Source organism: Dendropsophus ebraccatus, chromosome 1 (genome assembly GCF_027789765.1).
Source record: "Dendropsophus ebraccatus isolate aDenEbr1 chromosome 1, aDenEbr1.pat, whole genome shotgun sequence".
NCBI lineage: Eukaryota > Metazoa > Chordata > Amphibia > Anura > Hylidae > Dendropsophus > Dendropsophus ebraccatus.
The window spans coordinates 130,501,512-130,527,838 of NC_091454.1; the positions used below are offsets into that span (position 1 = coordinate 130,501,512).

General features: G+C 39.6%; 1 protein-coding gene across 2 annotated transcripts in view; it reads right to left on the bottom strand.

Annotated features, from left to right (window-relative positions):
- Positions 1 to 10,177: 10,177 nt before the first annotated feature.
- Positions 10,178 to 26,327, bottom strand: part of LOC138798336 (store-operated calcium entry regulator STIMATE-like) — a 55,818-nt gene continuing 39,668 nt past the window's right edge. Inside the window, exons 6-8 of one of the 2 annotated variants that reach the window (XM_069978765.1) lie at positions 25,735 to 25,818; positions 25,232 to 25,357; positions 10,178 to 11,105 (exon numbers count right to left, since the gene is read on the bottom strand). In XM_069978765.1, coding sequence (XP_069834866.1) covers positions 11,067 to 11,105; positions 25,232 to 25,357; positions 25,735 to 25,818 — 249 coding nt within the window. In that variant the 3' untranslated portion in view covers positions 10,178 to 11,066. Of the gene's footprint in view, positions 11,106 to 25,198; positions 25,358 to 25,734; positions 25,819 to 26,327 lie in introns of those variants that run through there. The other variant, XM_069978766.1, reaches the window with a different exon arrangement.

Sequence of the window (26,327 nt, forward strand, 5' to 3'; positions counted from 1 at the left end):
CAGGTGTATATTTACATATTTACACCCATTCATAAATCTGCCCCATTTTATTAGTGCTGTTATATACTACTGATTTTATGCACGCAAACCTTTTTTTTTCTTTATTCCATATGATTCTTTTGTAAACCATATTAATATTTATGATTTTTAATTATTTTTTTTTTTTTGGGGGGGGGGGGGGGGATTTTTGCCTCCGGCAGCAGAAGAGCTGGAGCTAGCCCTGAGTGAATGTCTATGAATGCACAAGATAAAACATAGAATTGGGTGTAGCTTCCTGTATATAAGCAGTGTAAAGTCTCGCTCACATGTGAATAAATAAAACACGTCTGTAAGCTTACACACTCACACTTCTCTATTCACACAGCCATACTTCTGTACATATCAATACAAAGCAAAAGCGTAGGGATGCACAGCCCAATGTACAAAGTCCGTGTGCTAACCCTCTATATGAAAAAGTTCATTTAGCAACTAGCACCAAGATATAGAGAAACAATGGTAAGCACACCATGACATATTAACTAGAATTAATGTTTTATTGAAAATCACAAATACAAAATAATACGGCAACAATACATGATGAAACCCCCCTAAAAACCATTAAAATCAACCCACAAGAGACCCTTGAGAAAGTCCAGTTAGTGGACGGACCGCGTGGGGTTCGGTCTCCCTGTCTAGAGGCTCTCTGGTGTCTCTGTTGGGTCCTGGTGATATACTGTGGTTCTTGCCTGCTAGTAGTATCTTATTTGGTTGTTTATGACGTCTTTGTATTACTGTATATTTATTTACATTATTTGGATGATATATGCACTTGCACTTTATAGGTTTTGCAGGAAGAATATTTACTTTGCACAGTACCAGTTATATCTAATTGACATTACTATATACCAGGGAGCTGAGTTGTATATATGGGCCAGGGAGTGGGTTGTTGGTTATATTCCCAACAACTCCTGTATCATGTGGGTTGATTTTAATGGTTTTTAGGGGGGTTTCATCATGTATTGTTGCCGTATTATTTTGTATTTGTGATTTTCAATAAAACATTAATTCTAGTTAATATGTCATGGTGTGCTTACCATTGTTTCTCTATATCTTGGTGCTAGTTGGTAAACATACTTCTGTACATATCTACAAAATGGGAGAAGGAAAAAATAACAAGATAGATAAAGAACACAAATAAAACAAACACTCTTGCCTCTGCAGCTCAAAAGAACAGGAGTGCCTGTGCAGTATGTCTGGAGCTGACTATGGAGATAGGTAAATCCTCACTTGTCCTATTATGTAAGAGGAAACTTATTTTGTATATTCTCTTAACTTAAAATGGGTGAAGACTTCTGTGTTTAAAACATAGTAAATGTCTTGTGGTAGTTCTGATTTGCATCCTATTCATCATGCAATTGTAGCCACATTACTGTTATTCATATTTAAAATAGAATAGAATAAAATAGAATACTGTTATTCATATATAAAATAGCTTATAATATAGGATAACACCTGTATTATGATTATATGTCATAATATCCATGGGTGTTGCTTGGCTCATTTATTGTTTATCTTGATTATAACTAGAAAAACAACTGCAGGGTTGGGGCCTTGTATGTCAGAATCTGGTGCTGACTTCATTATAATTACATCATCATTCCAAAGCGCTGTGTCATTTCTCCAAGGGGAAATCTCAATACACTTGTATGTCATGTAGTAATAGATATTCCTCTGATGGGTGGGGTGGGTCCCTAAAACGATCAGTTAATTTCACCAAGATGTGTTACAGATAATTATATTATATATATATATATATATATATATATATATATATATATATATATATATATATATAATGCATTTGGAAAGTGTTCAGACCTTTCACATTTTGCCATGTTGAGGCAATGTGCTAAAATAATTAAAATGTCAAGTTTTTACCCTGTAATCGCTACCAAAGGTGCTTCAACAAGTAACTTAGTAAAGAGCCCGCATACTTATGCTAATGCCATATATTATTTTCTTTTCTTATTTTTAAATTAGCAAAGATTTATAACATTTTGGGGCACGTTTATCATCTTTGCAATTTTTTTTCATGCTTATGCATTTTTGGAGTGCTGCTCAAAAACTCATAGACATTGCTAGAAATTAATCAGGCACACAGGCCTTCTAGAATCCTGTGTATTTTTTATGTGCTTGTGCAACTTTTTGCCTAACAAAACTGGGCTAAAAACCAAGCCAGAGTAGAAGTTGAGTACTGCTGGGAAAAAAAGGAGGAAAAAAATCACACCCCCCTGACACACCCAATCCAAAAAAATAAAAAGGCACAGCCGGTGAACACGGTTTAAAAATAATGAAAATGCCTTAAATGATAAATGCTCCCCTTTGCTTTTAAAATATGGGTATTAACCCCTTAATGACGGCTATACCTGTCATGCGGCCGTTAAGGGTGATCAGAGAGGGCTCCCGACGTAAGCCCTCTCTGCAGCCCGCGGTCCCCAGTTGCTATGTGCACCCAGGGACCACAGGTATTAGCCGGTGCGGGCCGATCGCTGCGTTCAGCTAATTAACTATTCAAATGCAGCTGTCAAATCTGCCAGCTGCATTTAAATTTTGGTGGTGCCCCCTGTCCCTGGTGTCTAGTGGGGGATCTCCCCGCCCGAGATGCAATCGCGGAGGGGAGATCACTTCTACTGAGCCGGCCGGGGCTCAGCGTCGGAATGGCGCTGATCCCGGCATTTCATATATGTGGTCTGCTGCAACTGATGGATCAGTGTTCTATTAAATACACAGCATTGATCTCAATGGGAGATCAGTGCTGTGTGTATAGAAGTCCCCCTGAGGGCTTCTAATTACTGTTAGTGAAAAAAAAATAAAGTGCTTTTATTAATAAAAAATCCCCTCCCCTAATAAAAGTTTAAATCACCCCCCTTTTCTCATTTTATAAATAAAAATAAATTACTTAATAAAAAAATAAAGAGATTTGGTATCGCCACGTGCGTAAACATCCGAACTTTAAAATAATTACATTCCTGATCTTGCACGGTAAACGGTGTAAGCGCAAAAATCTGGCAAAGTGCAAAATTGCGCACTTTTGCTTACATTTAGGGTACGTTTACACCTACCGGATCCGCAGCAGATTGCATTGAAATAACTGAACACAGCATCAGATCTGCACCATCAAATCTGCTGCGGATCCTGTAGGTGTGAACGTACCCTAAATCCAGAAAAAAATTAATAAAGAGCGATCAAAAAGTGCCATGTATGCAAACAAGGTACCGAAAGAAAGAGCAGATTGTGACGCAAAAAAATTACAGCTCACACAGTCCCATAGACCAAACAATAAAATCTTTATAAGGATGGGAATAGAGCAATTTTAAACACATTTTTTTTTTAAAGGTTTTAATTTTTTAAAAGCCATCAAATAATATAAAAGTTATACAAGTTACATATCGTTGAGGAACATAGATAACTTCAGTTTTACCATAGGGCGAACAGTGTAAATATGAACCACCTTTTTTCCAATTTTACTGCACATATAATTTTTTTCTGTTTTTTTTTTCAGCATATTTTATAGAAAAACTAGGTCTGTATTTGCAAAGTATAATTGGGGTCGCAAAAAATAAGGGCTCATGTGGGTCTGTACGGGAAAATATGCAAGCGCAGTGGCCTTTTAACCCCTAGGCGACCCTGGGCGTACTTGTACGTCCTGGGCCGCCTAGGGATGTTCAGAGCGGTGCCGCGCGGCGGCCGCACTATGAACCACCATGGTCCGGGGTGCCGCTTGTAGCCCGGGACCGCGGCTATTAGCGTGCACGGTCTGATCGCCGTGCCCGCTAATTAAGTAATCGGATGCAGCTGTCAAAGTTAACAGCTGCAGCCGTTCCCTGGTGTCTAGTGGGGTGGATCGCCCCCCCGGGACGTTGTCACGGAGGAGCAATCCACACATCCAGCCCGGGCAGGGGTCTGCGCCGTAATGGCGCTGATCCCGGCTCGGCACTCGATTGCTTACGGCTGCAGCAGCCGGAAGTAAACCAGTGCCTATCTCATTAATCTATGCTGTATAACTATACAGCATAGATCTCAATAAGAGATCGGCGTGCTTTTACTAGAAGTCCCCTAGGAGGGCTTCTAGTATAAAAGTGTAAAAGTAAAAAAAAAAGTCTCATTATTAATAAAAAAAAAAAACTCCCATGTTTATAAATAAAAAAAATAAAATAAAAAATAAACATGTTTGTTATTGCCGCGTGCGTAATCGCCCGAACTATTAATTTATCATATTCCTAATCTTGCACAGTAAACTGAATAAGCGCAAAAAAAAAAACCAAAGTGCAAAATTGCGCATTTTTGGTTGCATCAAATCCAGAAAAATTGTGATAAAAAGCTATCAAAACGTTGCATACGCGCAATCAAGGTACTATTAGAAAGTAAAGTTCATGGCGCAAAAAATGACACCTCACACAGCCCCATAGACTAAAGAATAAAAGCATTATAAGCCTGGGAATGGAGCAATTTTAAGGAACATATATTTGTTAACAATGGTTTGAATGTTTTACAAGCCATCACGTAATATAAAAGTTATACATGTTATATATTGTTGCAATCGTAAGAACTGGAGGAACATATATAAGAAGTCAGTTTTACCCCAGGACGAGCGGGGTAAAAACAAAACCCCTCTAAATAAAAGAATTTTTTTTTTCAATTTAACCACACATTGAATTTTTTTCTGGCTTTGCAGTGTACTTTATGAAAAAAATTCAGCCTGTCATTGCAAAGTACAATTAGTGACGCAAAAAATAAGGGCTCATGTGGGTCTCTAGGTGAAAAAATGCAACTGCTATGGCCTTTTAAGCACAAGGAGGAAAAAACAAAAACGAAAAAAAAATTAAAATTGGCCAATCCTCTAAGGGTTAAACGAGGAGGAAAAAACGAAAATGAAAACTGGCTCTGTCCTTAAAGGGTTAAAGGAAAGTCTGGTGGGAGGGGAGCATACTTTCTTTATGATGTTCCCCTCTGCTGGACTTACCGGTCCTACCTTTTCTGTTAAGTGGTGCACCACTTCTTCTGTCTACCCATTCTTGCTAAAACTTCCACAGATAAGGGGAGGGTGTTGTGAGCATATTGTGGGTGCTGTGGGTATTGCATGCAAGTGAAATCACACCCATACACAATGTTCAATAGCTACCAGAGAGCAGAATAGGTAGGACCTTTCTTGCTCCTCTTATATCTCCTTTAGGCTGGGTTCACACTACGTATATTTCAGTCAGTATTGTGATCCTCATATTGTAACCAAAACCAGGAGTGGATTAAAAACACAGAAAGGATCTGTCCACACAATGTTCAAATTGAGTGGATGGCCGCCACATAACAGTAAATGACTGCCATTATTTCAATACAACAGCCGTTGTTTTAAAATAACAGCAAATATTTGCCATTAAATGGCGGCCATCCACTCAATTTCAACATTGTGTAAACAGATCCTTTCTGTGTTTTTAATCCACTCCTGGTTTTGGTTGCAATATGAGGACCACAATACTGACTGAAATATACGTAGTGTGAACCCAGCCTTAATGTTAACACAAATCCGCAACATAAAATCTAAAAAAAAAAAGAAAAAAAGAAAAAGGGTTTGAAGACTTTCCGAATGCATTGTAGTCCATACTATGACATTCTTATCAGGACTTGAGTTCTCTTGGTCTATGTTCCCTAATGCCAGTCCTCAAGGCCCACCAACAGGATTTTTAGGATATCCTATGCAATGAACACGTTTGCCAATACATGATTCACTGACTAATTATATCACATGTAAAATACTAAGAAAATCCTCAAACTGTGACCTGTTAATGGGCCTTGAGAACTAGGGTTGAGGAACACTGACCTAGAGGAAAGAAGCTGCAGTAAGTGAAATCATAGATCTATCTATTTGGCACACCATGACCTAAAGTAAATTATTAATTTGCTCAGGATCAACTTTAGGAATTTCAGGATCCCACACTCCGGGTATGTTCACACTACAGAATTGTCAAGAAATTTCAAACAGAGTTTGCGCCACGGACTACACTTGAAATTCTGCCTGTCCCATTGATTCAACGGGATTTCTCAAGCTAAATCCATCATCCACTCAAAGGATTGACATGCCAAGCCGTGGGAACTTTACTTGAAATTTCTTCCCTATTATAGTGTGAACATACCCTTGCAGGTGGTAAGAGAAAAAGGCTGGGAAGGGAAAAGATACAAACCTAGACCATAGGTGGGCAAGTACTTAACAAAGGGTTATGGGAGACATTAGGTAGACAGGGGCTCTGTCAAAGGACAAAAATGGATGACTATGTAGCAGAGCTTTGTGGAGGGTAGGAAAGGGTTTGGGTAACATGGATTAGGGCTGGATCTGTATCAGTAACTTGGTATTTTAAGCAGACTGCAATTTATCATTTTCCCAGATAATGAAGTAAAGTAAGAAATGTCATTAAATTTTGCCAAGTACCTGTGGTTCATTGAACCAGGGAAAATGAGCCAATCAATTCGTCTTTAGCTCTTTTTTCCTTTTATTAAATTCTTCAGCAGGTCAGAAACATGAAAGTTATTCAATGTAGGAGTTAACTATTTATGTTCAGTTATGCACAGTAGCTAATACAGCATTGCTACCTTATCTGCACTTGTCTTTGATTAACATCCAACCAGAACCAATATTTCATCCATTGATTCCTTGATTAAAGGGCTTATTCAGCATTAGAAAAACATAGCTGGTTGCTTCCAAGAACTATGCCACTGTTGTCCTCAGCAACATTTACATTGTTTATGTCCCCCATCCCTGGTGTCTAGTGGGGGGGATCTCCCCCCCCCCACACGATGCAATCGCAGAGGGGCAATCTCTTCATCTCACCCAGCTAGACCTTTGCGAGCGTCACCCTGATGCTGATCCTGGCTCAACAATCTGTAGTAAAAGTTTTTTTTAATAATAAAAAAAAAATCCCATACTCAAATAAAAGTTTAAACCACCCCCTTTTCCTATTTTATAAATAAAAATATACAAACAAGCATATTTGGTATTACCACATGCAGAATCACACATACTATTAAATTATCACATTCCTGATCTCGCACGGTAAACGGTGTAAGCACAAAAACCCGCCAAACTGCAAAATTGCTGATTTTTGGTCACATCAAATCCAGAAAAATTGTAATAAAAAGTGATCAAAAAGTCGCATATATGCAAGCAAGGTACCGATAGAAAGAACAGATCAGGGCGCAAAAAACGACACCTGACACAGCCCTATAGACCAAAGGATAAAAGCATTATAAGGATCAGAATAGAGCAATTTGAAGAACTTTTTTTTTTAAACCATCACATAAAAAAAAAAAAAAGTTATACAAGTTACATATCATCGTAATTGTACAGACTTCAGGAACAAAGACAACATTGCAAGTTTTACCATAGGGAGAATGGTGTACACACAAAACCCCCTTTAAAAATGCAAGCACCATGGCCTTTTAAACACAAGGACAAAATGAAAGTGCAAAAATGAAAATTGGCTCAGTCCTTTAGGTTGTTAAATATTGACATGTATTCATGTGAAATAAAACAAAATCTACATGGTGTTATGGCTTTTACAAGACTGTTTATAAAACTTCTTGTAGATTTTAACATTGAATTTCTTGCTAACATTCATGAATAGAAAAACACACACACACAGACACACGCTTAGAACATTTAAGTTATGAGTTAAATAAAGTACCTCAGCCTAAACTGCAGGGTGGTCCTTTAGGTAAACTCTACAGTCTAGGTTGATTCATTCCCTGTGTAACATTAAAATTGAATAGATCGAATATACATCACCAACTGCTGGAAAAGGATATAACAATTGTGTTATGTTCTGATGATACCATCTCCTTCAGCTAGCTATTAAAAGGCAGGAAACTACAAGCTTTCAAGACCTCCCTGGTCTCTTCATCAGACATGGTTAACACATTGTATGAAGAACCATATTTAAAAGGGAACTATCAGCAGGTTAGGCAAAGCTCCCAAGTGCACACAGGGTCCTGAGGATGAAGGTATGTCTCTTATCTTTCGTCCTCAGCACCATTCCCATGCTGTTGGTTGGGAAATCCTCTGCCCGATAAGGCTGTTAGGAGCACTTGGGGGCTATAGCTCCTCTCCCCGGCGCCAATCCGGACTGCCCCTGGCTGACCCACTTCATTGATAATTAGAAGTAATGGGTCAGCTGTGGGGCGAATCGGCGCTCAGGGAGTAGTAGCCCCACCCCCAGTGATTCTAATGGTTATTCTGCACAGAGGATATCACAACAAACAGCATGGGAACGGTGCAAGAAGTAAAATACATACCTTCTTTCACGGCGCTCGACACACACTAGGGAGCTATCAGCAGGCTAGATTTGCCCGATTTTTCCACTGATTTTGTTTTTTAATGTAACATGCTAACATGGTACAAAGACATTCTATTTTATTACATTTCTGAGCATGTACAAAAAATAAGTGTTCATTATAAGCCAAATAGGACACTTCCTGAATGATGTCCGACTTCTGATATGGCTTGCTTAACTTCCATTTTCATGCAAATTTGAATTACTATTTAGACTTGTGGAATCATGCCAACAGTACATAAAGGATAGGGATCACCATTTTTGCATAAGAATGCAAAGGTTGAACATGCCAACGTTCAACATAATATTGTCTTCAATTAATGAGCTTGGATAGGGTTCTGTGTAGCGGTTGTGAGTTGTGAGAATTTTGTTGTTAAATTGCTACGTCTTTTCTGCTGTTCATTCCAACGCAGATGAGACAAATAAAATAGAAACCAAAATCCAATGTGTTTAAAACTCCACAGTTGTGAATTGTGCTGCAGTTGTGTTCTTTTGCAGCAAAATCTGAAACACTTGTAAATTTATTCTTGATTCTGACCTCCCCATTATGTTCAATGCAGAAAACCTGCAATAGATAAGTAGTGGACCAAACATATTCACATTTGGATCCAACATTTTGGCTGGAAACAAAAACGTCAGTTTTTTTAAAAACTTCCACTGCAGTTTTTGTGCCAAAACCAAAAGTGGTTCCAACAGAAAAGAGAAGAACAAGTACTCGCTGGGCAGTGCAGAGGTTAATCACAATATCTAGCCAAGCCTCCTGTGACATCAGAGGATGAGGCATTATGTATGGAAAAAAGGAGGAGCCAGGGAGCTGTGGAAAAAAATTGTATTGTCCACTTCCTGTCAGGGGTGAAGCATGCAGAAGCATGATGAAGCCAGTACTATTAGTGATAACACTATATTAGTAAGTTATATATACTGGTGTGATTTAAATACAATTTTGTACCAGAATACCCCTTTAAAGAAAGAATGTGTTTATTGCCAACAGCAGCCAATCACAGATCAACTTTTATATATTACCAAGCTCTAGTAAAATGTAAGCACAGATCTCATCGATTGCTTCGAGTGATCTTACTATAAGGCATCTTAATAAATTTCCCTATTATATGTAAATGTTCCACTTTTGAATCAAACTTTTTAAACCCTCCAAATGGATGTGAAAAAGCTGAAGGCTTAGATTTAAATATACTTTTCCTAGGCTTCTCAGAATAGTTACCCAGAAGTGTTAATGACATATTTTCTTCCAATTATAATCTTCAGATATCCTACTATCTGGGTCCAGTATGTGTGGAATTTTATTCTGTACCAATCTGCTGTGTAAGGTCTACCTACAACAGGTAGATGAATATTCTGACTCATAAGAAATAAACATTTCAGTATGCAATGTTTGTCATATATATATATATATATATATATATATATATATATATATATATATATATATTTATATTTTTTCATTAATATTTCAAAAGTTTTTTTTCATACAAATATAAACTTGATTAAAAAAAAACAAAAAAAAAAAACTTTGATTTGGGTTTGGCATGAAGTACACTTCTACATGTAAAAGGCTGATTCCACACTGGTGCTAGGAGTTTCTGTCTTATTTTATTTACCAGCTGACACAGCAGCAGCCCAATGGACACCTGATAGAACAGGGACTTACATGTGAAGAAGAAATGGACAGGTCAGACAATTGATTTTCCATGTACAGAAATTATTTGTATATCTGGCCATTTTTTTTTTCTCTTTCAAATACAACAGCAACACACGTAGCTTCACACGTACCATATGGCAGCGGATTTTATGCTGCACAACTGAACACAGCATCAAATCTTCTGCAGACCCTGTACGTGTAAATGCACCCGAAAGGGGTATTCTCATCTCAACTAACATAGTTAAACTTGTAGGGTTCATCAAGTTAAATATTTTTGCAAATACATTCATTTAGCAAACTTGTCTTCTTCACCTGATATGCTGTTCTTTCCCACCGATTTTTGACACCCCATTGTCTAGGTTACTGAATACCACTCAACTCTAAAAACAGTGGCTGGGGGGTGTATATATAGCTATAATGTAGATGTATAGCGATATATTGTATATATACTGTTTAATATATATACATATGTATACTATATATATATACACACACACACACACCAGTCAGACCACTGTTTTTAGAGCAGAGTGGTGGTCTGTAACCTAGACAACAAGCTGTCAACAATGGGATGGAAGAGCAACATATCAGGAGAAGGTAAGTTTTCTAAATGAATGTATTTGCAAAAATATGTATCTTGACACACCCAAAGGATTACTTATATTAGTTTAGATGGGAATGTCCATTTAAGTGTGTCCATAACAGTGTCAGAAAGTAATGAAAGACATATTACCAAACAGTCCTCCAGCCAGACTTCTCATTAGTCCAAGCAAGCAAAATGTAACAGAGAACTATTAATGAATACAACATAATATACAAGTAAACACAAAAGGTAAGAGTCTCTGAGCTTTATCACATGTTGAATGCCACTGTGGAGGTACTCCGCGTTCTTCACTCACTGCATGTTCTAAATAGTATTGCCAGATTATACTTGCAATGTCAATATTATTCATGCGTGCTTTTTTCCTTTTTATAAATTTTGAGGAACTGATCCCAGAAGTGATGACAAGCAGAAAAGTGTTCCATGGAGAACTGGACAGATAACCGCTATTCTAGCAATAAGTACGAACAGGTGATGGTCCAAGCAAAACCTAAAAAGGAAGAAAAGAAACCAAATAGAATTAGTTAATAAGAAAATAAATATTGATCATATTAACTTTAGTCCCACAATAGCTAAATCCAAACAAAATTTCCTTTTTTAAAAAAATATATGTGGATCTGAAAGCTATAACATTTTTTTCACGTTTAGAGACTCAAATAATCTGCCATTTCTCAGTTATGTTTCTCAGGGGTGGTCCAGCGAATTTTTTTTTTCTTTCAATTCAACTGGTGTCAAAAAGTTATATAGATTTGTAATTTACTTCTATTCAAAAATCTCAAGTCTTCCCACACTTAAAAGCTACACTTATAAGCTACTATATATCTTGCAGGAAGTGTTGTTTTATTTACATTCAGACACAGACCCATAGAAAACCTCTCCTGCTCAGGACAGTTCCTGTTTCGGCCAGAGATGTCAGCAGAGAGCACTGTGTCTGAATGTAAATAAAACACCACTTCCTGCAGGACATATAGTAGCTGATAAGTATGGGAAGACTTGAGATTTTTAAATACAAGTAAATTACAAATCTATAACTTTCTGACACCAGTTGATTTGAAAAATTTTTTTTTTTTGCTGGACAACGCCTTTAACCCCTAGACGACCCTGGACGTAGGGTTACATCATGGAAGTCTGTCCCCAGACGACCCATGACGTAACCTGACGTCCTGGGTGTTTTTCCCGCTATGAAGCGCGCTCCGGAGCGGAGCGCGCTTCATAGCAGGTGGGGGCCGGCTGCAATCAGCAGCCGGGACCTCACCGGTAATGACACGCTGCAGCGATCGCGCTGCCGCGTGTCATTAACCCCTTAAATGCCGGGATCGCGGCGCGACCGCGGCGTTTAAGTGTAAGTGACAGGGGGAGTCCCCTGTCACTTACCGATCGGGACCCCCGCAGTGCGACTGCGGGGGTCCCGATCGTTGAAACGGACTGCCGGAGGTCTCTTACCTGCCTCCGTGCGGTCCGATCGGCGATCTGCTACACTGAGCCTGCACAGGCAATGCTCAATGAGCAGATCGCCGATAACACTGATCAATGCTATGCCTATGGCATAGCATTCATCAGTGTATAAATCAAAGTAATGTATGTACAAGTCCCCCAAAGGGACTTCAAAAGTGTAAAAAAAAAAAAAACACTATTACACTACCCCAAAGCCCCTCCCCCAATAAAAGTCTAAATCAACCCCCTTTCCCATTATATAAATAAAACATATAAAAATGAATAAATAGATAAACATATAATATACCGTAGCGTGCATAATTGTCTGATCTATTAAAATATAACAAGCGTCATTGCGACCGGTAAACGGCGTACACGAAAAGAGGGGAAAAAGTGCGCAGATTACCGATTTTATGTTACATTATATATTTTAAAAAATCAATAAAAAGTGATCAAAACGTCCGATCTTCACAAATATGGTATTAATAAAAACTAGAGATCATGGCGGAAAAAATGACACCCCATACAGCCCCGTAGGTGAAATAAAACCGTTATAAGCGTCACAATAGGCCCATTTTATTAATATTTAATTGCCAAAAAAAAGGATTTCATAAAATACATATATAACATTAGAGAATCTTTGTAACCTGCATATGGTTGTGTTCGGACTGACCTATAGAATAATAGTGTCATGTCGCTGTTACCATACAGTGCATTACGTAGATACAGGAACCCCCCAAACGTTACCATATTGCATTCTTTCTTACAATTTCACCTATTTATATCTTCATAAATAATATATTTGGAATTCCATCATACATGTTATGGTAAAATGAATGACGCCATTACAAAGTACAACTATTCCTGTAAAAAACAAGCACTTACATGGCTTGTAGATAGAAAACTGAGAGTGCTAGAGCTCTTAGAAGGGGAGGAGGGAAAAATGAAAGCACTAAGATCAAAATTTGCGCGGTCCTGTAATAAGTGTATATTGGTGATTTGTATAATTGGGGGGGGGGGGGGGGGGGGCAATACAACACTTCAATAAAAATTTTCCCTAGACTTCTCCTTTAAGCATATTTTTTTTTTTTACCAGGCACATAAACTGACTGCAGAATTCTACCCCCACTCTGAGGGAGATTTTTTTTTTTTTTTTACAATATGAATACCGATTTTATTTCTGAATTAAGAAGATGTTAACTACCACTATAGTCATTAGAACATCATGTATGGTTATAACAAAATGAGATCATGATTACATAAATTGGAAAATAAATGAGCATGACATAGATACTTGTGCTAGTAAGCAGTGAGATAACAATCTGGAAGTCTATTACCATGGGAACTAAAGGCAAACACTGAACTGAGGAGAACCATTGTTTTGTGGATAAGAAAATACGAAGAATTTGCAAAAGAAAAAAAAAAAGGTCAGTAACGGAAGTTGAAAAAGCCAATGGGATACATTCAGAGGATACTGTGTGCAGAATAATTCTCTCTGTGTTCACAAAATCAGATCTAAAGATTTGGAAAATGTCACTTACACTTGAAGATGAAAAGCCTTTTACTTAAATTAAAAATATTAACTTCCTAGTATCATTTCAGTATAACAAGAAACCCCAAGTTCTATAAAAGATTATATAAAAGGTCATAAATTGAACAGTCAAAGGAAACAGACAGTCTAGTACTGCTTTCATAACCGGCACTAATTTCAGACTTTCACAGTCATCAGTATTTTTTTCATCAAAGTTTAAAGGGGAACTATCAGCAGGGGGTGGGCTGGTTCAGTGCTTGGGGGGCAGTAGCCACATCCCCAGGGCTCCTAATGGCTTACTGGGCAGAGGATTTCACAACTAACCGCACGGGAACATCACAGAGAATAAAGGTAAAAGACACACCTTCATCTTCAGTGCCCCGTGCCCACTAGAAAGCTATCAGCAGATTAGATTAGTCTAACCTGCTGATAGTTCCCCTTTAATGGATTTGGGCAGAGAGTTTCAAGCTGTGCAAGAGAAACGCATAAAAATACAATAATTATGCATAGACTTCAGTGACAAAGTCTCAAGGGGTTTGGGTAATTTGGAATATGCAGAACTTGATTACTTACTTATGGGAACACATAGGTTTTATATTTTAACCCCCTAACGTTAACATTAAAATTGGGAAAAGACTTTGAACATATCTTCAAGTAAATAAACTGTAGTTGATAAAATTTATGTCACAAATGGTGCTGTTACAGCCTCTTGCCTAGGCACCCTTTTCTTTAAATGTGCTTATACACCTTAAAGGCACTGTTACACTCAAGAGTAATTGGGCTCACTTGACCAATTACCGACCATTTGGGCCGATAGTTGTTCATTTTAATAGCACATGTTAAAAGGCAACAATCAGCTGACATGCACAATGTTGTCTGATTGTGGTTTTTCAACATGTTGAAAGATCAGCGATGGCAGTGCAGTGCTTCACTTCGTGAAATAGAAGCAATGGTAGCAGACCGCCTCTGACTTCAATGGGCTGCCTGAACGATCTAAGGATCCTTCCTTTAGCTTTGTCTGTGGAATTCCCCACTCACAGCATCCAACGTGCCACTTCTTAACCTTCTCAAAAGTATTTGTAAATTATAGCCACTACAACTGCTATAAAAATGATCGTGCATTTTACAGTTGACGCCAGGATTACCATCTATACATGATATACAGACCCCTTGACAAATGTGTAGGAAACACAGAAACATCAGGCAATGATTTATGGTCTGTGGATGTCAACTGTAAAATAAATACACGATTTTGAGCATTTGCATATTATAAAAGACTTCTGTACATCATTTTTATAGCATTTTTGGTGGCTATAAGTTACAAATACTCTGATCATTTCCACCTAGCTATACATTGGAAGAGTGCGACCAGTTATATTAGAAATAGATTATACAAGTCCCTTCTCAGGCCCTCAGCCAATCACTAGGCGAGATGGGACAGCGCTGTGGCAAATGATTGGCTGAGCGGCCTGTCACTTAAGAGACAGGTTTGGAAGTGCCCGAGGTCGCTGCGGTGAGTCGGAAATCCCAGAAACAAGCCAGGAGGACACCACGGAAGTGTAGGCAGGTAAGCACGTCTTTATTATTTTCTTTACCTTTACATCAACCATCGGCAGTGCATCACTATTACAGGTAGCAATTCGTGGTCAGCGGCTGGTGATTTTTAAAAATTGCTGAAAGACAGCAATCAACCGATAATCGGCTCCTTGGCCGATGATCGCTGTCTTCATTACACGGCGCCCAAATTGGCTTGATTTGGCAGATAATCGCTCAGTGTGAGAGCCCTAACTGCTGAACAATTGTTCAGACAACAGTTATCTCACCTGTCCCCCTCCTATACACACTAACATTTGGCTCAGTGTGTTATCTGTGAGGAGGGGTGAGAAGGGTCGGGGATTGAAAATCCATCACATCCAATCCTTATCTCCACTGACAGCGGACATCACCTATTGGTGGAGAGTTGGGAGGCCCCCACACACCTTATACTCTCAGCAGAAGGTTCAGCTGATTTTTGTATAAAATGAATGGGGGTCTTAAAGGGTTACCACACAAAGTAACATTATATATATATATATATATATATATATATATATATATATATATATATATATATGTATATATATATATATATATATATATATATATATATATATAAATAATTTTTATATATATATATATATATATATATATATATATATATATATATATATATATATGTTACTTTGTCGTAAGCAGCAGCACATAATGGGGAAGATTCTATCTTCCTGCAATGATAGGACAGATGGTAACAAGCAATAAAGAGTTAATTGCCCCGCCTATAAGGCCCTATGCTGACCCAGCCTCTGTACTTCTAACGATCTAGGAAAACATAACCCAAAACACTCAAGGTATGCTGCATAAACTTTTACAGGGAGGGTTAGTTTGTGCTGCTGCTTCGGACTACAGGAAAGAGAATTTACGGCAGCAGCACATAATGGGGATATAGCAAGATCACATAAAGGGTGGGAGAATCATACAGCAGCCATGAGAACCGGTTTACCAAGATTGGTTGCCCAGAGGTTCTAATGTCCAAAAGTATAAGAAGACCTATGCTGACCCAGCCTCCTTGTGTTTTTTTCTGTCCTTCTGTGGGACAGGTGGTAGGAAGGTGAGCAGGGAGCAGTCCTATGTGTGTTTCTCTGCTCTCCTTCTAATAATTCTTCTTTTCCACATGGTCGTGTGGAGAGGGAGAGTTTTTTTGTATATGTATTTTTTTTTCTATCCTGCTCTGTTGTGTACAGAGCAAAGATTTTATTTTTCTTATGGAAGCAGCCGCCATCTCAGTGATCGCTCAGCTTCTATGCTCTGGTCAGTAAGTATTATGGCGCCATCCGCTGCTGGGCTGCATGTGGCTGCTAACCATGGCGCTGCTCAGACAGGACGCCGCTCGCCTGGTGTCTGTCCTCACTCTTCAGAGAGGTAAGTCATACTGCCTTTTTTGTGAGGAATTGTATGGTGCCTGTGCAGGCTCTCTGCCTGGAAGCCTGACCTGTATTGCAGGAGGCCTGTGTGCAGGCAAAATGGGACATAAATTTCATGAGATTTATAATAGTTTATAATTTATTTTTATTTTTTTGCCTGTGCGAGCTCTGTGAGACAGTTCCGCTATGTGATCATGTGGTATGGGTCCTGCTATGTAAAAATACAGTAAAAACTATGGATCTGCTATATGTGTATGCAGCCTTAGATAAGAGCTGTTAGTTGTGCGGTCACTGAGCTGTTTGTGCACCTGGATGCTAATTTCTTGCACTAGTTGCTGGTTGTGTATTGATTGCACCTGGTATCTTTCTTACACTGGCACTGCTTTTTCTTGTTGCATTGAAGCTATGAAACTGCATTGTGTGTACACAACCCTAGATTTGCTAGGTGTGTATTGGTGACACCTGATGCGTGATTCATTACATCTGAGTGATTCCTGGCTCTAGTTCTGCGATTGAAGGATGCAGTGAAGCTGTGAGACTGCAGTGTGTGAACGCAAGCCCAGAGTTGCTAGGTGAATATTGATTCCTTGCTCTAGCTCTGCTGTGGAAGGATGCATTGTGTGAACACAAGCCTAGAGTTGCTATTAATTGACCTGACGTCCGATTCCTTGCTCCGTTACTGCTGTGGAAAGATGCATTGTGTGAACACAAACTAGGGTTGCTATTTATTGCACCTGATGTCTGATTCCTTGCTCTGGCTCTGCTGTGGAAAGATACATTGTGTGAACACAAGCCTAGAGTTGCTATTTTTTATTACACCTGATGTTTCATTCAGTACTGCTATTGAATGAGGCAGTAAAGTTATGAAACTTCGTTGTGTGAACACAACCCTAGGATTGCTAGTGGTGTATTGATTGCACCTTACATGTCATCTATAGCTCTGCTTTTGTATGATGCAGTGAAGTTATGAGACTGCATTGTATGAACACAACCCTAAAGTTCCTGGTTGTGTATTGAGTGCATCTGGAGTCTTTTCTAGCACGGTTACTGATATTTAATGTTGCATTGAAGCTATGAAACAGCATTGTGTGTACACGCCTAGAGTTGCTAGAGTACTGCTATTTTTAAAAATAAGTAAAACTAAGATATTGCAGGGTATGATCACAACTTTAGAGTTTCTAGTTGTGTACCGAGTATACCTGGTAGCTGTCTTACATTAGTTCTGCTATTGAAACAATGATCCATTGAAACAATGAGGCTGCATTGTATGAACACAGCCTTAGAATTGCTAGTTGTGTATCAGGTGCTCTGAGGTATCTGGTTTTCTTGCACTACACAGCAGTCTGTTGCCTCTTTACCTGGCACAGGTTTATTATCATTTAATCTCACTTAATGCAGGGATATAATGTCCAAAGTTTCAGGGTGAGGAAACCTTTGGGAAAGCTCAGTCACTTATGTATGTGTATTCTGCAAGATTCCACATCCAGATGGCAGTGAAATTTATTTTTGTTTGTATATTGTATCTTCATTGTAAACCATTACAGAAGATGCTATAGTGCTTACTTCTGAGTATGCGTTTCACTCCGCATTTGGCTTCCCGATCCATGGCCCCTCCACGCTTGGAGAGGAGCATTAGACTTTGCCAGAGATGGATGTTCTTTCTAATAATACTCTATGTACCATGAGAATCCACCTGAATGGATTGGGGACACTCTGTACCTTTCTGTAAGGAAGAGTCCTTCCTCAATCTCTGCCCCAGTCTGAAGAGGAGAAGGAAATCCTCCCTTGTTCCCCATTCTATAGAAGTTTCCAGCATGGAAGGTACTGGAAGAAATGATGGATCCGTCACTAAAAGGCATCATCCATCTCAGAGGTCTTGTGGATGTGGACAAAGAAGCTTGTGACTAAAGCTTCTCTGGCAGCAACTGTGGGTTTACCTTATGATGCCATATTCTCGACAGTTTCCGATCCAAAGAAGGTAAGTTGTTGGTGAACGTCCATAGATCTACAGTTCTAAGCAAAGAAGGTTCCATAGGGAGAACATACGATCTGTGTTCCCCCTCCTAAAGGAGACTAACCATGCTAGTTGTGAGAGACACATATCTACATGTACCTGGCTACAGAGAAGACTGCATATTCCTTTGCATCTTTCTGAAATCACCTCAGCTCCCTTTACATTCACTAAGGTTACCTGCCGGGCCTGGGATGACATATATCTATCCTAAGATAAGAAGGGAAGTAGATGGGACACACTTCTATGTTATGTCAGCTGTAGTCACCATCTGGAGAGAATCCAAGATCACCATTGTCTCCTTCCTGCACTGGTGATTAATTGTCAAAAACTTACAGTACTATATTTTCACCTACCCGTAAACATTCCTGGGTCAGGATTCCTAGAACTCCCAATTGGTGTCCCTTCACCCAATGATGAGTATGTCAGTTCTCATGACGTCTGCAATCAACGAATTGAATAGGCAGGTTGGCATATGTATCCCCTTACAGCAGATGCTGTCAGTATGGGACCAAAGAATAAACAGCCTACATTGGGTTATGGTTTAAACCCACAGATAAAAGGGCCTCAACATTTTCTTCAGTCAGTGGCAGACCAATCTCGCCCTCAAAGTGGGTGGAGGCAACCACCGATCTATCTAACAAAGGGTGAGACAGGCGAAGAAGACTTTGTTCCTAACAGAAGTGGCTGTCATCCAACATGTGAAAGATGAGTGCGGTAAGTGAGCTCCAGTCCACTTCAGCACATCAATCTATGGGGAAGCTATTGGAGTAAGCTCAAGAATGCATGTACAGTGGTGCATATCGATCGTCAGAGCTGCATGTGATCAGTAGCATTACTGTTAAAAGAAGAAGCTGTTTTTGCATGGACCAAGAGATCTATCCAGCAACAAGGTAAGTCACAATGCCTTAATGTAAAAGGCTAAAGCCATTGTCTCTGGACCAGAAGATGTTCTAGTGAATCGCCAGATATTACAGCGACCCATTGGTCCCATAGCCATTTCGGGTAAAACCAGGATGCGTGGTTTTAACTCCCTAAAAACTACTGTGGACAACAATCAGTAAAAATCTTGTAAAAAGACAATACAGGATCAAGTCTCAGTAATCCTGAGAGCCACAGATTGGCCCAAGAGGTCATTGTGGTAATTGTTGTTCTCTTCTGATGAATATGTCCAAAGGGACATTTTGGAGACTTCCTCAGATTCCTCACCTACTGCCCCATGAGGACGGATTATGTCTGGCGAATCACCAGATATTATGGCGACCCTTACGTGGACCTAATGGCCATTTCGGATAACGCCAGAATACGTGGTTTTTATTCCCTAAAACTGCTAGGGACGACAACCTGTAGTAGTCTTGTAAGGACAAGACAGAATCATGCCTCATTACTGCTAATAGCTCAAGAAGGCATGGTTGTTCTCTCCTGATGCATGTGTCCAAAAGGACATTTTGGAGACTTCCCTAGAATCCTCACTTACTGTCACAGAAGGGCAGATTGTGTCTGGGTCTGCACCACCTATGATTGACGGCCTGAAGATTGACAGGCCTGATGAGCTGAGGCTTTTTAGAATTGGTGGTAAATATGCTTCTGCTATTAAGAGCAGAACCCACAAAGAGAACCTCCCTGAGGGTGAAGGAGGTTTTCTATCCTGGTGTGAAGAATTGGACTTCTCCCATATCACTGTCTATAAAGGCGATCCTTTGATTTCTCCAGGATGGGGCTGAAGCTGCGACCGTCAAAGTACATGTCTTTGCTCTTTATGCTCTTCCAGGCAGCTGAATGTCCCATAAATCCCTAATACAGAGATTTATTAAAGCTATGCAAAGGATTAAAGCAACTGTAATGGATACAACTCCCAGGTGGGATCTGGGACTCATCCTGGATCACCTTGCACAGCTCCATTTTGAGTTCTTATCTTTAGTTGAATTAAAATACCTTACCCTCAAGGTATGCTTTCTAGTAGCTATTACATCTGCTACACGCAGGAGTGTGCTCAGACATTAGGAGCCACTGAACCATATCTTGTTATCCTTCAGGACTTTGTCTTTTACCCTTAAGGTTCCTTCCTTATCCAACATTACTCAGCAGATTGAGTTACCTGTTTTTGCCTAAATTCCTCCAATGAGGAAGCTTTACAACCACACTCTCTGGTTGTGGGCGGAGCCTTGAGCCTGCGCTCTCTGGTTGTGGGCGGAGCCTTGAGAGTTTATTTTGTGAGAACCAGAGAAGTCAGAAGATTTTATCTGTATCTTTTTCAGGAAGGAGCAGTGATTGGAAGTCCTCAAAAGCCACTTTATCCAGATGGATACGTCAGACTCTGTGTGTTACCAAGAGGTGAGAGTCCAAGTACCTGAATCCATTAAGGCCCTTACCACAAGGGCAATGTCTACATCCTGGGTGGAGGAGATGTGCATTCTCATTGATCAGTTATGCAGAACTGCATTGTGGTCTTCTTATACTTTTGGACATTAGAACCTCTGGGCAACCAATCTTGGTAAACCGGTTCTCATGGCTGCTGTATGATTCTCCCACCCTTTATGTGATCTTGCTATATCCCCATTATGTGCTGCTGCTTAGGACGTAAGGGAAAGGGGAATTTTATACTCACCGTAAATTCTCTTTCCTGTAGTCCGAAGCAGCAGCACAAACTAACCCTCCCTGTAAAAGTTTATGCAGCATACCTTGAGTGTTTTGGGTTATGTTTTCCTCCCCCCCCCCCTCATCCCCCCTCCCTCCCCCCAATGCTCACAGTCCCACAGTCAATCAAGCCGGTCCCCTCCGCCCATAGTCTCCTCCAGCCTTATGGTGCGTTTACACAGGAATTTATCTTACAGATTTCTAAAGCCAAAACCAGGAAGAGACTATAAACAGAGAACAGATCATAAAGGAAAGACTGGGATTTCTACTCTTCTCATATCCATTCCTGGCTTTGGCCTCCAAAATCTGTCAGATAAATCTGTCTGTGTAAACGCACCATTACACTATTGTTGCGTTGTCACGGATATTTTTAGTTTTCCAAAAGTACCTGCCATGTCTTTTTTCATGTACCACAATGTGTCCTTAAAAGGTAGCATAATTTTCATGATATCTTCTTGAGGAAGAAACTTACAAATAAAGGTTGACCATTTCTTAAAGAAGCCTTGCGTTGACTTTTCCTTATTTGGTAATACCTTTAACTGGTCACAATGCATGTAGCGAGTGACTTGGAATATCACATCACATTGGGTAGGCATACGCGGGACCAGCCAGTTTGCCAATAGGCATCTCTTAGCTACTAGTAGGAAAATATGGGTCAGGGAAATAAGGTGATCATCAGTTTGTGGTATATGAAATGAAAGCGATAGCGGCTCTAGAGAAAGATTAACCTTCAGTTTATGTCGGAGAAGTTCCTTCAACTGAACCCAAAAAAGCCTCGTCAAAGGGCAAGTGGCCAGGCTATGTACCAGATCCGTTCTTATCTCCTTACAGTTTGGGCAGGCCTCCTCAGTTGTTTTTAATTAAGATCCCTTGGAGCACATCCAAGATAGAGGTACAATGCTTTAACACAGGTTTGGACAAGCTTGTCTCTAACTGGAGTGGAGGTTACCTATGATATATTCCTTTCTTCTACTCTGGCTATTTTTTACAGTTGTTTCACTGATGGCTCAGAGAAAAGAGATTTGTCTTCTTGTCCCACGATGTAGTTCGGAGTCCCAGTATAAAGCCATGTTCATCTTATCCCCAAAGGCTAACCATCTTCTCATTTTTCTCCTTCTGTACACTAAGCTGAGGGCTATGCTTGCTGCCAACGGGTGACCGAAAATATTTAAGGGGTAGTGCGGCGCTAAGAAATTATTCACAGAATAACACACATTACAAAGTTATACAACTTTGTAATGTATGTTATGTCTGTGAATCGCCCCCTTCCCGTGTCCCACCACCCCCGCACGTGTACCCGGAAGTGTGGTGCATTATACATACCTGATCTGTGTCGTGCATTTCCGCCATCTTGTGCCAAGACGTCATCTTCGGACGGACGGCCGAAACCGCTCCGACTGTCTCTAGTGTCGGCCGCTTTCTGCAGCGTCATCAGATGTTCAACCGCGATTGGCTGAGCATAATTGTGCTCAGCTAATCGCGGCTGAGCACAGTTATGATGTGGCAGAGGGGGGCCGGCATTAGGGCTGGCGGCAGCGATTCGGCCGGCCTCCCGAAGAGGACGTCTTGGCACAAGATGGCGGACGGCGCGACCCGGATCAGGTATGTATAATGCACCACACTTCCGGGTACACGTGCGGGGGTGGTGGGACACGGGAAGGGGGCGATTCACAGACATAACATACATTACAAGGTTGTATAACTTTGTAATATGTGTTATTCTGTGAATAATTGTTTACCGCCGCACTACCCCTTTAAAAGGGAGCCTTTTATTTTTTTATTTTAATTAAAAACCAGTATCACAAGCTATCCGTATTAAACCAAGGACTTTTTTCTCTTTGCCCTTTCTAGAACCAGAAATGAAGTTGTTTCCTTTATAGCCTTTACAAACTTTGTAACTACAGCATAGAGGTTCTACCTCTAAAATCACCATAGCAAGATGATATGGACTTATGCCTTTCAAATTCTAGTGACCATAAAGCAAACATGTCTAGAATATTCTGTATATTGGGGGTTTTATGTAAAGCAAAGTTTTCACACTCACATACAGAATCATGACATGCTATCATGTCCTCTATCACAATTACATCTAATAATGCTGTAATAAGCTAAACCTTTCAGGGAGATGGATAGGAAGTGGAACATCTAGTGGGACAGGATATGGATATTAGTGACTCATTATTTCTTGGCTGCATTGCACACTAACACCTGCTCACAGCCTTGAACTGCTCCTCTAACCAAGACTGCCACATTTCAAAGTCTAATTCCGAAAATTTTACATATACCTGGCTGATAACACTAGTATTTTATTTTTTACTGTGTTTAGCTATTTACCCAGCATCAGTGGACTGGTAGTATAATTATAGTTACTGTGTGTGTGGAAATTTGTTTTACAAGCAATATATGTAAGATCAATAATCCATTGTATATCGTATACACCATCAATGCTACAGGCTAAAACCCTTGCAATAACAATATTACGAAATAGAAGAGAAGGGATTGCATAGATCAAAAGGTAATTTATTGATAAATAAATCGTGCAGAATAACAAATCTCCAAAACATCTAAGACCAAGGCGTTGGAGGTATAAGTTATCCTATATCGTCCTTGTGTCACAAAGTAGTTCAATGGCTCAGACCTGTGTCGGTCATAAGCTAGGACCGTATCCGTCCATAAATCAGGTAAGTGACTATGGGATGTCAGAGATTCACAATACACGCATATGACCAGTACCGTATCACACCAGTATCCTATGTCACTGGTCCCGTCAGTAAGTGTCCAGTAAGTTTTTATCAAGGGGCTACTGTGCCAGTTAGTTCAACAGTGCTTACTGGAAATAGTAGTCATAATGCACCTACATATACACCTTGCCCAACGTGTTACGGTTCACCCTTGTCGGTGAGTTCATCAGGGGCATGGAGGTGGAACAAATGAGAGTGGAATGTACATGAGAGTGGTATGTACTGCTAACGAATGTCAATAGCTTGTGTCTGTGTTAGACAATATGATAGTTAATATGGTAGACTTAGTAGTGGTCAGTATGGGACATACATGCAATGGGGTAAGTGCTCAGGGGGTAAATGCTCAGTGTGAGTAGAGTGAGGTCCCTTGTTTACCCACAGTCCCATGTCCCATGTCCTGATGATGTGTTGGCCTGATACCACCACCCTATCTGTTATGTTACAGGGAAGACAGGGAGCCCAAAAAGTTTTCCACTTACAAGCAGACACACCCACAGGGTAGAGTAAGCCATCAGGTCATACAACATACGGTTGCACTCCGCACATGCACTCTTCAAAGAGCTAACTAGGTTCATTTTAGGGGACAAGACAAACCATTAAACTTTTAGGTTTAGACAGACCATATTTGGGCTCACTGAAATGTCCCCGTCATACCCAATGCTATGAAATTGGTTCTGTGGCTATATGTACCATATTCCTTTTTCTTTTTTTTTTTTTTTAAAGAGAATCCACCCCGGCCCTATTCCACCAACAGATCTGACGACAGATCATCTGCCAAAGATTTGAAGCCAAACCCAGGAACAGACTATAATCAGAGAACAGGTCATAAAGGAAAGACTGGATTTCTCCTCTTTTCAAATCCACTCCTGGGTTTTGCTTCAAATCTTTGGCAGATAATCTGTCGTCAGATCTATTGGTGGAATAGGGCCTTTAAGCCTGCCTCAACACACTAACCACAATCTCCTTTGCAGATCCATGCTTATTGCCCCTTGCAGAGAGCATTTGGTCTTTTCCAAAAGGTAAACAGATGGCCTGACTCCAAGCGAATCAATAATTGCATATCATTAACTTGAATCAGCCCTGGGCCTGCACACAAATACAATTACACTCAATATATAAAATATTTGTTGCACAAATACATATAAATGGCACACTTCATATATCACTTTACATATACATGAAAAAAGACAAGGCTGTCCATATTCCTCACAGTGGGTATAAGCTGAGATGCTCTAAAATAAGTCCTCTTTAGTGCAGATTTTGTACATGTTAACAATGACTCTGTAAAATACTAGGACTTACCTGTGTTTCTTCATCAACTACTGATGGTAAAGCCCCAGCAGCTTCACTGTTTTTCAGACCATTGTGCACTAATAATCTTTTACTTTTTCTCATTATTAAGCTGTCCACCACCCAAAACATTATAGCCTGGAAAGAAAGGAAACAAATTATTCTTTAAACACCTAAATGTCAATTATGTGCTAAACCATAGCTTACAAAAATATCTCAACATTAGCTCAGAGTTTGAAAAGTACCCAAATCTCCTCTTTATTTGAAGATTTTTGTTGTTATTTTACATTGTTTCTTGTTCGGTTTTATAGATATGTAAAGAAGATAATTATGGATAAAAATTAATGTCATAATCCCAACATAAAAGGGTAAATTAACACATTTTATATGGTAAAAGCCTCTCGAGGTTGTTAGGAATTGTAAACCTACTACCCGGTGGCAAAAAAAACAACAAAACTACTTAGACAATATGCTAAAGTGAACATTAGGTTGGCATCACAAGAACAAGTACTCACATTGACTATAAAAGGCACCACCAGCATAACCAGGACGAGCTCCAACTTTGGATCTGGAATGTAGTCCAGCAGAATTTCCTGAAGCTGCACAGAGAGAAAATACAAAGCAAGAGGATATACATTGTACAAACAGACCTGTCACTTTAGAGGTTTCCCAGCCAGAGTTCACACACAGTTATTGAAACGTTAAAGCAAAGATACAATAACATATTACACAGTAGAATGGAGAGCGGGACATTAGTGGCAGACAATCAAGGTCACATACACAGAATGGAGTCATCTGTTATATTTTCAGTTTTCAATGGGCCCAAGTGGCTTACTTATAAAAACACACTAAAGTATTTTGTTATTTCTGTTTATAGAGGAAAACATCACCTGGTTTCGGTCTATTATGAGAATTTTATATATAATGGTACATTACCCCACTTGATACAGGCTATTACTTGTTACAGTGATGATAATTTTTATCCCCATGTATTCAAACCTTGTTACAAAGTCAATCTCGACCAGGTTCATGAAATGTAAAAACACTTATAATATAGAAAAAGTTGAAGACATTTTGTGATTCAACCAGTTTAATAAAATGAAAGATT